General features: G+C 40.1%; 2 protein-coding genes across 2 annotated transcripts; one reads left to right on the top strand and one right to left on the bottom strand.

Moving 5' to 3' along the window:
- Positions 1-1,311: 1,311 nt before the first annotated feature.
- Positions 1,312-5,062, bottom strand: eif4eb (eukaryotic translation initiation factor 4eb). Its single transcript, XM_079574045.1, has 7 exons — positions 5,012-5,062; positions 3,992-4,095; positions 2,825-2,920; positions 2,638-2,701; positions 2,364-2,477; positions 2,095-2,234; positions 1,312-1,878 (listed from the first exon to the last, which is right to left on the bottom strand). Exons 1-7 carry the CDS (start codon positions 5,027-5,029, stop codon positions 1,764-1,766), a joined length of 651 nt encoding a protein of 216 aa, XP_079430171.1. The 5' UTR covers positions 5,030-5,062; the 3' UTR covers positions 1,312-1,763.
- A 53-nt stretch (positions 5,063-5,115) lies between these two features.
- metap1 (methionyl aminopeptidase 1) lies at positions 5,116-11,650 on the top strand. The gene is made up of 11 exons (XM_079572967.1): positions 5,116-5,251; positions 5,960-6,011; positions 6,176-6,285; positions 7,142-7,202; positions 8,530-8,621; positions 8,702-8,785; positions 8,986-9,124; positions 9,932-10,063; positions 10,393-10,536; positions 10,613-10,678; positions 10,901-11,650. The coding sequence occupies exons 1-11, from the start codon at positions 5,135-5,137 to the stop codon at positions 11,065-11,067; spliced, it is 1,164 nt and encodes a 387-aa protein (XP_079429093.1). The 5' UTR covers positions 5,116-5,134; the 3' UTR covers positions 11,068-11,650.
- The last annotated feature ends 2,689 nt before the right edge of the window (positions 11,651-14,339 follow it).

Here is a 14,339-nt window from a genome sequence, read left to right on the forward strand (position 1 = left end):
TGATTCCTTCCACTGAGAGAACAGACAGATAGAAACCATTGAGTGGCCTCAGGGGAGAAGGGTCATACATCTATAGAATGGAGATACTAGTGTTAAGGCTTGGTAAATTGCCACAGCTTATGGCCAGTAAAGGGTGTCGCCACAATATATTGCTCTTAATTATGGTAGCAACCGCGGTCGACTCTTTTACATATTGATGGCGGGCATTTTGCACAGCAGAAGGGGATTGTGGGAGAGCACCTGTTTGATGTGTTTTGTTTGATTGGTTGGTTTGTATAGAGCAGTGGACGTCGCCCTAGTAAGAGGACAGAACAGTGGGGCAGACAACAAGAACAAGGTGTTAGTGGAAGTAATGGAGTAATGTACTGAAATGGACCAGCAGCTCCCTCCAGAGTAAAACCAGGAACAAGGCTCTGGATGGGTATTACTGATACTGTAGCACAGTGGTTCCTCCAAAAACCACCAGACCATCAACTCGGGAACCCCACTGGAAATATAATTACTATAAATGTACGTGCAAAACATGCGAAATCTGTTTATTGATGTTTATCTATGATGGTATGTTTTGATATGTGGCTTGATTTCATTGAAATATACTGCTTTCAATCAAATTCACAAAAATATTGCCTTGAAAGCATCTCGCGACCCCCACCGTAGTGTCTCACGGCCCCCTCTTTGGACACCCCTGCTGTTGTAGACAAAATGCTGCTTACACTACATATGCCAGTTTGCACCTCGAGTACTGCTACTGTTGGGAGGCTGCATCACAACAGTATTTTAACTTGTAATCCAATCAACCCAATGCACTTTATTTGTATAGCACATTTAACCAACAAAATGTTTCCAAAATGCTGCACATAAGATCATAACTTCTAAAAAGCATTACTTCTTCCTCGTCAAAATTTCAAATGATTGACAACTGAATGTTTCTTCCTTCCTTTTCATACCATTCTGTTTCAATTACTACAACTTTCAATACTGCACAAATACCTTAAATGCATTTTTAAAATAGGCTGAAGTAGTGGTTCTCAAGCTGTGGTGCAGGACTGGTGGTACTTGGGCGTCTTCTGGTGGTACAACTACAGCCCTGTAAATTCTCAAGTGTTCAAAATGTTCATTAATACACTTTGTGATCTCAATCTCAAATTCAGTAACAAACTAATCTTTCATTGCAAGTTGATATTGTAAATAAGGCCTCTTTTCTAACTGTATATAAGTGCAAAAAAACACAGTACACAGACAGCGTTATATTTGCAAAACCAATATTTTAATTATATTAACACTCAAATTAATAATATAGTCATGAAAAGTCATAAAATGTGATTACGTGCAATAGTCTCAAGGCAAAAAGCGTAAAATAGAGGTCGAGCACTCTAAAATATGCGGGCAAATTAGTATAATAAATTAAAAAGGTCTAATATGGGATTACAGCAAACTAATCCTGCTGTAAAAATGAATCAAATATACATGTGTTTTTGCATTTCAGGATTCCCTGCCATTAAAAAACAAAACAAATTAACATTCTGGAGGAATATAGTTCACTATTAATACCTCTTAGTGTTACGGAAGAAACGTCTTCAGTCTCTGTGGGGTCCTGTGGTTCCAGGCCTGGCTGAGTTATGGACACATTTGGCATAAAACATTTTTTCTTCCTCTGTTTTTTTCCTCCAGATTGCATTCCGCACAGTCTTTGCAGCAATTAGTAAACATATGCACCAACAACAAATAAGACAAGGAAAAGTAAGAGGCACATTGGGCAATTCTCAAACGACGAATTTGTTCTTGGTGGTGGAGCCACTCTTGGTGGCCGTGTCCGCATGAGACTGATAACCAATGGTCATCTTCAGGGGCAGGCCCAGGCGCTCCTTGTAAACTCTCCTGTCAACGTAGAAATAAAAGAGACTGACATTTGGGCTTGGACCTGGCTGCATAGATGTCTCAACTTTGCTCAAATCCTAGATCTTTTCTCACAATATCATGAGGACGACGTCTTTGCAAACCAAGTACATATATTAAAGCACTTTGAGTGCCTAACGTAGGTGGAAGAGTCCTATATAAGTATACATGCGGAATGCCGTCATATACATTACTCACCCTATATGCGTGACGGCTTCTCGATTGTCAAAGTCTGAAGTCCAAACAGCGATTTTATCTCCCTTTGTTCGAATGTTCACCACAGCGCCGCAGACTTCGTCACTGAAGTCATCAAAGGCTTCTCCCACTAAGCACAACAGCTGTGGGAATAATTAAAGACAGATTAAAATTCTGGTTCGTGGTTTGATCTGGCAAACATTTCACCAATCCACTTTTCCACTTGCACAGCTTATTGTGCGTTAGTGGACAGAAAAAGCTGGTAGACGTACAGTTTCGAGCCAGAAGCGGTCCAGGTCTGATCTCCGCTGCTGCTTGGTGAGTGTGAGGAGCCAGCGCCCCCCTCGCTTGTTCCTCTCGTCTTCCCACATGGGCTCGATGCCGTCCTGAAGCAACAGGTTCATGCGCTCATTACACAGCCCAGACGAGTCGGATCCACATCATTCATTCATTCGACTTTACTTTAAACACTACTCAGAGTATATTCATACCCCGACTTGCTGGACAGTAAGAAATATGGAAAAGAATATAAATCCAGAAATATACCTTAAAGAGAGAGTAATCACAGCCTGACAGGAGGTTGCTCGACAGCTGGATATGGTTGTAGAGGCTGCAAGGAAAGTGAATATTCATTGACAACCATATTTCATAAAGAGAGTAAAGTAATTGCATTTTACAGCCTATGTCATGTCACCAAAGTACTGAAAAGAAGAATAGATTTATGGCCCCTTACGCCCAGAAATCTTCCACTGTGTCAAATTTGGAGATGAGCCGCAGGTTGGCTTGCCATGTTTTGCTCTTGTCATTTTTGAAGAACCAGAGAGACCATCTGTTGGGCAAAAACAGTAGTGACAATTTGCATAAACGTTACAAGCTCTTAATTAAAACATGGGGTAAACAACAGTGATGCAAAAGCCTTGAGCTCGGGAGCAAATCAGAGATGTATGGAAGCACCTGCTGAACCTGCGCACAGCATAAAGCCATCACTCTTAACGTCCAATTAACTGTGACAACAACACGACAAAAGCAATGCCGCTAAATATCTGTGTGCGCAGCAAAATCCAAAGCTTATTAGTCCATGCAGCAGATACTAGAGGAATGTCTTTTTAACAGAATTACACGCATATCTATAAATAAATCAGACCTGTCTTTTCTCAATCCCACAGTTAGAGACACACTGCATTCTCAAACAATAACATTAACATAAGCTTGAGCTTCTATTGTATAATGGACAAAATGTACTCAATGTTACCCAAATTAAATTACTATGCTTTCTTCTTGTTTCCCATACTTTAAGCTTTGTGCCTCTCGGAGTTGAACAATCAATTTTCCAAATGACTCAGCAGTGAACTTATTTGTCTATTTATTTTTTTCTCTTCAAAGATTGATTCTTGTCTTGCGTTTCTGTCATGGGTGCCCTTTGTGCGCTTCTATGAAGGAAGGGTTATTTTAGCCGTGGCCTGTGCAAAGACATCAAACAAATATGTGATGTATATGTCGCACAGTATTTCTTTGATGCTGCAGATGCATGTATTTTTAAACATTTGATAGCGTCTTGCTCTGGAAACAGCTTGGAAAAGAAATAAGATGGAAGATTGATCTAGTTGTGATATATATTATACTATCTATCTATCTATCTATCTATCTATCTATCTATCTATCTATCTATCTATCTATCTATCTATCTATCTATCTATCTATCTATCTATCTATCTATCTATCTAGGTTGATCCAGTAAGTTTTGAAAGTAATGTAATTGTATACTTTGTGCCCTAACATATAAATGTCACATTGGATATCTCGCTGTGCCTTCCTGTTGGACATATTTTGGGGACACAGGCTCTGAAGTCTGAATAATGCATGTTACATTAGGCCCAGAGGAGAGTGAGCTGATACAGACTTGTTCTGGAGGGGGTGCTTGATGTAGGCCTCTGGGCTCACGATCTCCTGTCCGCTCTCCTCAGCTCCATCTTCGTCAGGCTGGGGCGGACTTGGGTTGTTTTCCTAAAGGATGAGGTGGAGGGGGAAAAAAAGATACAAAATAATAAATATAGGGATCAACACAAGAACAGAAAGTACAATACATCTTGAAGATATATATTTTATCTTTTTTGTTTACATACAATGATTTGAATCCTAAGAGTTACGCAGGGGTTTCACTTGTAAATCTAAGAATGTAATCAATTGAGCAATTTCAAGCATTAAAGCTGAATATAATTTCACAAATAAAACCATCTAATATCTGGTTATCTAAAATTACGGGGACAAATGAGTATTTAATATATCTATGTTGACTATTGTGTTAAGATCAGACACTAACCCCAGTGATCATGTAAGTTACTAAAATAGGACTGAAGTGTACATCGTGTCTACCAATTCATTTACATTTTGAGAATATTATGACATTATTTGTCATTTTGTTAATTATTGAATTTAGATTCCGTAAGTAAACATACTGAGCCAACACAACTCCTGATGGCCTTTACTTTTTTAAGACTCATGCCATTGTTTTTGTAACGTGTTAGTTTATGTCCATTTTGTTAACAATATGTGGAGTCAAATAATCTTTTATGGTCCTTTGACGGTGAGATACTTTTGACTTCATGACACATCTGGTGGTTTAAGTTTCTATGACAAAACTTAGCAGACGTGAACAGCCTGTCGGTCAGCTCCAAACAACGTCAGCCTTAAAGTTGGGAGTTCTCCACTCACAAGCGTTCCTATTTTACGCATAGGTCGTGTGGCACCAGAAGCCAGTTAAAACACGCGAGAACAACAACCAATGAAAAGCAATGCTTAACTCATTGTTGAAAACTCATGTTTGAAGCTGACAGTGCAGTTTTGGCATTAATATTTAGTCCCATTAAAACGATTCATAGGCGACAACAGTTGGGATGTGTTCTTCACAGAAAGTACTCACCGGTTCGGCGGTCGCCATCTTACAAATCTGTGTTAGGAAAGTTTACGCGGATTGGATGAGGCTGTACCACGTGACAATGGCGTTCTTTGGACATGCGCAGTGTGCTCCTGCTCAGACGGAGGCATGGCGAGCACCGAGGCTAGGAGGGAGTGTGAGACCGAGGACTGCAGCAAGGACGCCAAACTCCAGTGTCCAACATGCATCAAGCTTGGTATTCAAGGATCATACTTCTGTTCGCAGGTACTGGACGTCGAGGGAAGTGTTCGCTAAAATCTGGGACTCAAAACACTTATTTAGGCCTTGTTGCTAATCACGAGGGGGATATTAAGCTAACTGTCAAGCTACATTAGACATGTGTGAACTTGGCCATTATGCTATTAATACTACAGCTGTTTTCACTTTTTTCCTGTTGTACTATACAATACTGTACATTACTATTTGCATGTGTCAATATTTTGGGTCACAGTTTGTTTATGCACAGCCAATAGCTTGTCTGCTAGCTCTGTTTAATGGTCAAGCTTTAAACTAACAGTCAATTTCCAAATTAAAGGTAAAGTAGCGGATGCAGTGGTAGCACAATCTTTACCATCAGAACTGTGCACCTTAATATATGTGTATGTTGCTCAAATAGTGCGTTTGGCTGAACAATAAACGGATCAGCTCGTTGGTAAATTGATTTAACTCTGCTAGATTGAGCACCTTGATGCTGTCCATGTCTTTCAAGTTGAATTATTGCTAAACGTCTGCCTTTTAATCCATGGCTGTAGTAATGCCGTCGGGTCTGTGCAACTTGACTTTGCTCTTTATAGGTTTAACTTTGTTTGGCAGCATCATATAATTGTGCTAAAACCCATACAACTTTATTATTATCTGATATCTGTGTTCTATTTCTAAAGTATACAATATCTAGATAGTAGTGTGTGTGTGTTTTTTTTATTTTTTTTACAGGAATGTTTCAAAGGGAGCTGGGCATCTCACAAGATGTTGCACAAAAAAGCAAGTATGTGTCATTTGATTTGAGAATTGTTCTTATTGTGTGAATATTGCGTATCTTTTGGATGCATTAAATATTGCTTTCACATTACTTCAGATTTTGAATTATTATCGTCCTCAACACAAAGTCATGCACAAATACTTAGAGATGTGTGTGTTTTACACTTACAGAAGAAGAGCAGAACCAGAATGAAACTAAAAACTGTGTGGAGAAAGAGACAAACACAGATCCATGGCCTGGTTACCGTTACACAGGGAAACTACACCCTCATTATCCACTGGTAAGCAAGCACTGGCAATACTGTATTTAGAACTGTGATACTCTGCTATTTCATACAGATTAATTTGTGCCAAAATTACAATAATTACTGTGGGTCAGTTAAGATAAGGCTATGTAAATATAATATATTTTTGAGCATGAAGAGCAGGCTGGCATGTCATGGGGTTATTAATAGGTTTATTGAACTAGTATTAGGGCCCGACCGATTTATCGGGCTGATATTTGGGTATTTTCAATATAGGATATCGGCGTTCTTGTTGGCCGATATCTCAGAAACTGAAAGTAATAGAGACTACCTGTTTTTTTTACACTGAAAAGGTCTCAGGCAGAGCTTTTAAATGACCCGCAACTTCAGGGGTGCGGAGAAACATCGCAGTGAAAGTCGGTCCCAAGTTTTTACACTTCTTTTATGTTGCAGAATTTTGGAACCATAAGAGATACTTATTGTTATTTGGTTTGGAATCTACTGATTTTTTGTCTTTTTAAATGAGCTCCCTCTGAAGTACCTAATACACATGAATATACAGCGTCCCCTGCTGTCACAGTTCAACACTGACACGTTTAGAAGCATAGTAAACTGGATTATAGACGAGACATTTTAAAAAATAATGGCCAAATATATTAGAGGCGCATATCGGCATCGGCCTTAGAGAAACTCACATCGGTCGACCTCTTATTAGATTAATTTCTATAATTGAAGTCTTTATAGTAAAACATTTATTATTACAGAAGACTATTTGAAGGATAAAAAAAGAAAACAAAAAACATCAAAATAAATTACTTAAAATATCGGCCCCTTCATATCAAACCCCACAAAAAAATCCATATCAGTCGGTTATTTTGTGTTTTTTTTACAGACTCCCATGAGGCCTGTTCCGGGCAACATCCAGAAACCTGACTATGCTGACCATCCCAGAGGTAATGTTTTCATACCCACACTCTTTTCGGGTTTATATTGGATCGTTACTCACGTGTGCGGTTAATTTCTGTTTTCCCATGTGTAGTAACATAAAAACAAAGCTTACACCTCATGCTTTTATTGCTATATAGATGGGCGATAGGGTGAATGAGTGTGCCCTCGTGGTCACAAGTCTACATTGTTATATTTTACCTTCCAGCGAAACAATACATACACTTTTTCACTTTACTTCCGAGTTAAATCTTTGTACCGACAGGTACCGACTCAAACGTGGGTTAAACACTACACAGCTGTGATTGCAACTTTGTTTAGATCGATGTCGCAGGGAAAGTCGTTCACCGTGCTGCTATGGCAACCTCTGGCTCCTTGTCATGTGACCGCATAGATCTGTGCTCAGGTAGTCATGGTTACTGTCTCTTTTCGTTCTGGGACTAAAGCGCCGTCGTTGTGGGCTGCGGTGTCTTCAAACATCTCGTGCACAAAAGCCTAAGTGAAGCCTGTTGTTGTATAATATCTATCATGAATGATGTCTGGTGATTTAATTTCCACTTGTGGGCCTCTGTATATAAGCGGGAGTGAATTTAATCAATAGATGCGCTCATGCTACAAGGGCGGGTCAAAGGGCTTTATTTGACGGGTCCCGCAAACCTGTCCGTCTTTGTTGCTAGGTAACTGTTAATGTTCATAATGGTAATCGTACTGTTAATTATACATGATCAAATTCTCATGTCTTGCACTCTTTCATCCCGACTTGCTTTTTCATAGTATTGGGTGTCTGTGCAGTGAAATCAATACAGAAGTCCATGTATTTATATAACACATCTATATTCATCGTGGTGTTTTTTACCCTCCAATAACAGACTTACGTGACACTGAGTCCGTGTTGTAAGTTACTACACGTTTTTTCCATCCCAACGCTGTAAAGCTTCTACTGTATACAAATGTAGTGCTTGTAAGAATGACGGCTAGACTAGAATATAAAGTTGCATAATAGAATGTGATGTATGTTTTGAGCTTAGTTAAGTTAGGTTGCCCCATAGGTCCTGCTGATGTTTCAAAAGCAATCTTTTTTGTGAAATTGATTTAATGCAATCATCTCTGTTGAAGCTGGCAGGAATCGGGCGCTACACCAGGTAAAAGTTGAAACGAACTTTGAATGAGATTCAAGCGCTTTCTCGATATTATGGTTTTTGTTCGATGTTTACACGATATCTATCATCACTTGTGAATGGGTTGTAGGACGCTAAAGGGAACAGGAACCGCTAATTCCACAATACGACTTGTGAATGTAATGTTGAGTTTTTTTGTTGTTGTCTCGCACTACAGGGATGTCTGAGTCAGAGCAGTTCCTAAAGGGGACTTCACAAATCAAGATCCTTTGTGCAGAGGACATCGAAGCCATGCGAGTGGTATCTAAGGTAAATACATGCTCTGAACGAACAAACTATTAACAAACAACAACGGGTCTTTGTGTAGTAAATCTGGTGTGTTTTGACAGTTGGCACGAGAAGTTCTAGACATCGCAGCCATGATGGTGAAACCTGGTGTTACAACAGAAGAAATAGACCACACTGTTCATCTGGTAAGAACACACAAGGACAATGATTTCATAATTTTTGACACTGTCTTGCTAATTGGTATAGAGCTGCCATCGTTCATAAATAATTAAAGAACCCCCCACTGCATAACTTCAATATATTTCCGTCAATACACAGTGGTACATTGAACAACCTCCGTGCTCTCCTTTTATTTCCTCACTTGTCTTTGATTTACTTGTTACAGGCTTGTATAGCAAGGAACTGCTACCCCTCCCCTCTTAATTATTACAACTTCCCCAAATCCTGCTGCACATCAGTCAATGAAGTCATCTGCCATGGGATCCCAGACAGAAGACCGCTGCAAGATGGAGATATCCTCAATGGTATTCTTTTTTTCTTTCTAGTTATTCGTAGTAGGTGTACTAGTTATAGGCATTTATTATTATCATTATCATTACAATCATTATTGTTATTATTATCGTCACGTAATAGCATTTTATGTGTAGCAGCCCAATTACAATGTATTGAAATAAAGGTGTTCTAAATGTATTATTTGGATTGAAGGGGTGATCAGAATATTAACCAATTTGTAAATTGAGATCCTGTTCATCTTATAATCTCAAAGTTTTCAATTTTATGCAGTCTTGAATGGTAAATGGTAATGTCTAAATTCACTGAACATTAATTGTAATACATCATAATATTTTAAGTAGAAGCGTTTTTTTGTGGATGTTTTTAATCACACACTACGTGACAATTTTTTCCTCTTGCACCCTGAAACGGTTACCAGCAGGAGTTCATCTGTTCTGCCCTGCTTGCGACTATTTCCTGCTTAGGCGATGTTTTGTGTCCGCCACTCCCCCCAGTGTGTCTGATAAACGACTTGCCAGCAACTCATCTCTCGCAGCGTTGGTTCGACAAGACAAATTCTTTCATTAACCTTTAGCAGTGCAGCAGCACTAGTCACGTCCTCCACCTGTCTATATTTCTTCTTAAGTAGGCCGGGTCCCAATTTGCCAGTTTTATTCCAATTTTTATCCTCAATTTTCCCAAGACGACATTCTGGTCCGTCCTGCATATGGGGAGAGCGTTAATAGTCGTCGGCCTGTCAGCTGGTGCGGCATACAGATCATGTACATGGGGTCAACACAAAGGTTGTAACATAATTTTCTGCTCCCGATATTGTGCAGTGGATATTACCGTCTACCACAATGGTTTCCATGGAGACCTCAACGAGACCTTCTATGTTGGCGAGGTGGAAGAAGAGGCTAAGAAGCTGGTTCAGACCACCTATGAATGCCTTATGCAAGCCATTGACTCTGGTAGGAACTTAACTGATTCCCCTCTTTTGTTTGTATCCCAGTGTTGTCAATTACAATATGAGACAAGTTCATAAAGTATATTTCTTCAGTTTATGTTAATATGATAATTCTTGGGGATGTTTGTGTTCTAGGTACTGCTGATTTGTCTTATTGTTTAGTTTGTCGATTCACTTCATTAGCTATTTTCTTTTATTCAAGAAATACACACATCTTGATCTTTTAATGGTCTTCTACATGAAAAGCCATTCTCTCAGTGGCATCCTTCTATTGGGGTTTGAAATCAGTGTATTCAATTTGTTAATGTGACTTTATTTTTATTGCATTCATAGTAAAGCCTGGAATCCGCTACAGAGAGCTGGGTAACATCATTCAGAAGCACGCTCAGGCCAATGGTTTCTCTGTGGTGCGCAGCTACTGCGGCCACGGCATCCATAGATTGTTCCACACCGCTCCAAATGTGCCACACTATGCCAGTGAGTCGAATACCACTTACGACGATTAAACATGTCCGTTGCATATCCATAACTTGTTTCTGCTTTCTCTTTGTAGAAAATAAAGCCGTCGGGGTGATGAAGCCTGGTCATGTGTTCACCATTGAGCCTATGATATGTGAAGGTGAGTTCATGGCGTTATTGTAGAAGTGGCTGTGGTTTGGAGATAGCCAGACGAGATGGGATGAAGAGAAAATGTTAAAAAAGACTAAAAACAGGCTGTGGTGGTGGTCTTGGAAACGTCTTTTTACTTGAGTGCACGTCCTTCACACCTCACCCACCACATGTTCCTTCCATGTGATTAATTGATGCGTGGTCAGCCTGAGCTCATTGCCTGTCATCTCAGGTGGCTGGCAAGACGAGACGTGGCCCGACGGCTGGACGGCGGTGACCCGGGACGGAAGGCGCTCTGCCCAGTTCGAACACACCCTGCTGGTGACCGAGACGGGCTGCGAGATCCTCACCCGCCGCCTGGAGGACAATGGCCGCGCCCACTTCCTCAGCCAAATGTAACGCCCCACAGTACACATGGGACGGACTGAATGGACTCATACTCCAGCACGCAGTATCCCCATAAGACTCCAGGAGCTCAATGTAGCGAGCTCCAGTCTATAAAATAAATTACGGTTCCTCAGCTGAAAGGAAGTACTTGAAAGTGTCTTTTATTAAACGTGAATTGCTATATTAGTAAGAGCTGTATCCTCCGGACAGAAATAAGAAAGTATTTATGTCATCAGGCTCGACATTGGAGCCTGTTTGACCTTTGACCCCTCACGCTAAGATCGCGCCACTGGTGGTTTGAAGAGCTCAGGGCATGAATATATCATGTCACGCTACATCTTTTCGCCTTTGCCTTTCCCTCTTCAATACAACACCGGACTACAAATCTGATCAATTCTTTGTACAATATTGAATGGTGTTCTATAAAATCTGACCCGATTTTAAAGCCATACAGCGAAACATTTCAACAGATTAAATTACAAGTATAATTTTTTTATTATGGCTGTTTTTAATAGGTGAAAAAAAAACTTTTAAAAAATGTCTTTGCTATACGTAGACTCACCTCTCACATTGCCTATATTGAAGGTTTTATTTTAATTAGGAGCATTTTGATTGTATTGATTTACGACAGTTCAGTTGCTCTTAATATAGCAACGTATAACCTGGACAGTTACGCCGTGTGGCTTTAAATATTGTGCTCAACATTTGTGAGATTAAAAAAAGAATAAAAAAAGTGGTTTAACTATAATCTTGCCATTTTAGTGCTTGGACAGTTTTGTGCCTGGGATTTACACCAAAAAGGAAAATGTGTGTGGACAATTAAAAAAATATGGTTGACAAGGAAGTTGTGTGATAAACCCTTTCCAATATATTCAAATGATTTAACTTAGTTGTCAATCCAAAATCGATATACCGGTGTATACATTTTAATCAACGACAATGTGGCTTTCATTAGTAGTAGGCATTTTTCTTATTTCTCCAAGCGCATCCCACTTCACGATGGAGCCTCATGCGTTTCCTGGTCAACAGCCTTAATAAATAACGCTAGTGTTGACGCCACATTGGATCTAGACCAGTAATTGTCAACTTGAAGTGGGGAGTGTTCCCGGTGTGGCTTTGTGCATTCTTTCTATGTTCAGAGGAAAATGTGCTCACAGTTGGTCTGCCATCTTTGTATCTCCTCAAATAGAATAATAAACAGCTCTTCTGTATATCCGCGTGGGTGGTCTGTCCTTGAGCACAGCCTAAATCCCAGGTGTGATCTGAAATCTAGACTTTAATTACTAAAATGTGTTCCTGGTAGTGTTTCTGTGTTATTGTGTTAGCGGTCTCGGAGGGCTTGATAATGGCAGAGCTATTGTTTACCTGCAGTGACGCCTGATTACAGCTTATTATGGTGAAGTGAAAATCCATATTAACATTGGACCACGATTAAACGGCTATAAAACAAGACTTGAGTGTTATCTAAACTGTAACAACACAAATTGAGATTGTACAAAGCTTCGGATATTAACCAGCTACAAACATGATTTCCCACAAGAGAGTCATTAGTATCGTATCTTCTGTAGATAATTGAGTGGGGGAGTGTCAATTTTGTTTTAGTAGCCATGGACAATAATGACAGTATTGCCGATAATATGCTGATTAGCCAGCAATGGTATGCTGGGTAATCAGGGGAGTCAGGACATTTCCCCCAATGGGCTAAGCCATTTTTGTTTGGAAAAAAAAGATTATCAACTTTCACAACTGTGCTATTAAAGGCCTATAGGCTTTAGTTGGCCTGCAGAAATAGCTTGGGTTGCTATTTGTTTAGTGAAGACATGAATAAAGTTATACAAACAAGATAATGAAATAAGTCTTTCATTGGTTTGCAGTTGACTCACAACTTCAAATCATAACGCTGCCGGCCAAGAAGTGACTTCCTGTTTCGATCCAGCACGCCAAAATAAAAGCATCTTATCCATTAGTTCAGCAGTTCATAAGTTCAACTTTCTTTCTGCCTAACTATTAACCGACAAAACACTTAATGTGTGTTAATGTTGCAAGTACCTGCTGAACTATTTAATGAGACAAGCTGTGTGCATTTATTTTGGCATGCTGGATCGAAACAGGAAGTCACTTCTTGGGTGGCGTTTTGATTTGAAGTTATGCACAGTGTCAATTGAAGTTGGTAGAGTCCAATCTAGCGGCTATATCTCATCAATCTACACACGATACCCCATAATGAAAAACGTTTCTTTGAAAATCCAACTCTGAAATAAGTGTTCTCACTCTTTGGTCAGGGAGGTTCTTCTTACGGAAGCTTCTCCCCAGTAAAAGGCCCATGACAGCCCGACGTTTAGGTGCTAAAAAGCACCTAAACGACTCTCAGACCATGAGGAACAATATATTCTGGTCTGATGAAACCAAGGTAGAACTCTTTGGACTGAATGCTAAGCGCCACGTCTGGAAGAAACCAGGCGCTGCTGGCAAACACCATCCCTTCGGTGAAGCGTGGTGGTGGCAGCGTCATGCTGTGGAGGTGTTTTTCAGTGGCAGGAACTGGGACACTCATCGGGATAGAGGGAAAGATGAATGCAGAAATGCACAGAGACATCCTGGGTGAAAACCTCCTCCAGAGCGCACAGGACTTCAGACTGGGCCGACAAGTCACCTTCTAACAGGTCGACAACCCAAAGCACCCAGCCAGGATTAGGGTGTAAAGGTCGTTGAGTGGCCCAGCCAGAGCCCAGACTTGCACTCAATTGAACATCTCTGGAAATACGTGCATCTAAAATGTCTATAAAAAAACATTTTTCACTTTGACATTATGGAGTACAAAGGGTGAATAGAGTAAAGGAGCATGAATACCTTCTGGATTCACTGTACAGGCTCCTCTATCACAGTTTGCCTTTCCGTGTTCTCTAGATATTAAATGACAGTTCACTGCTTAGTAAATCGGTTTATTTGTTGTAATTGAGTTAGGGCCCAGTAGAAACCTTTTTCCGGTGGTTTTAGCAGTCGATTAGTAGCCAAATGTTAGGCAGAAACAAGGGGAGAGAGGGGTAATGTGGGACACATCCTGTTTCTTGGCAACCGAACACATTAGTGCTCATGTGACAATTATATTTTCAAGCCCCTCCCATTCCACACTTGCCAGGTAGAAGTTGGTGCTGGTGCTGTGGTAAGTATGTTTTGCTTCAGGTAGAAAAACTTATATCATACACGATGAACATCCAACATATAAACCCATGTGCTTGACGCTAGTTAAAGATTAGCCTGAATTGCTAGAGATGTTCTTTCTA

Source organism: Gobius niger (genome assembly GCF_951799975.1).
Source record: "Gobius niger genome assembly, chromosome: 16".
NCBI classification, from domain to species: domain Eukaryota; kingdom Metazoa; phylum Chordata; class Actinopteri; order Gobiiformes; family Gobiidae; genus Gobius; species Gobius niger.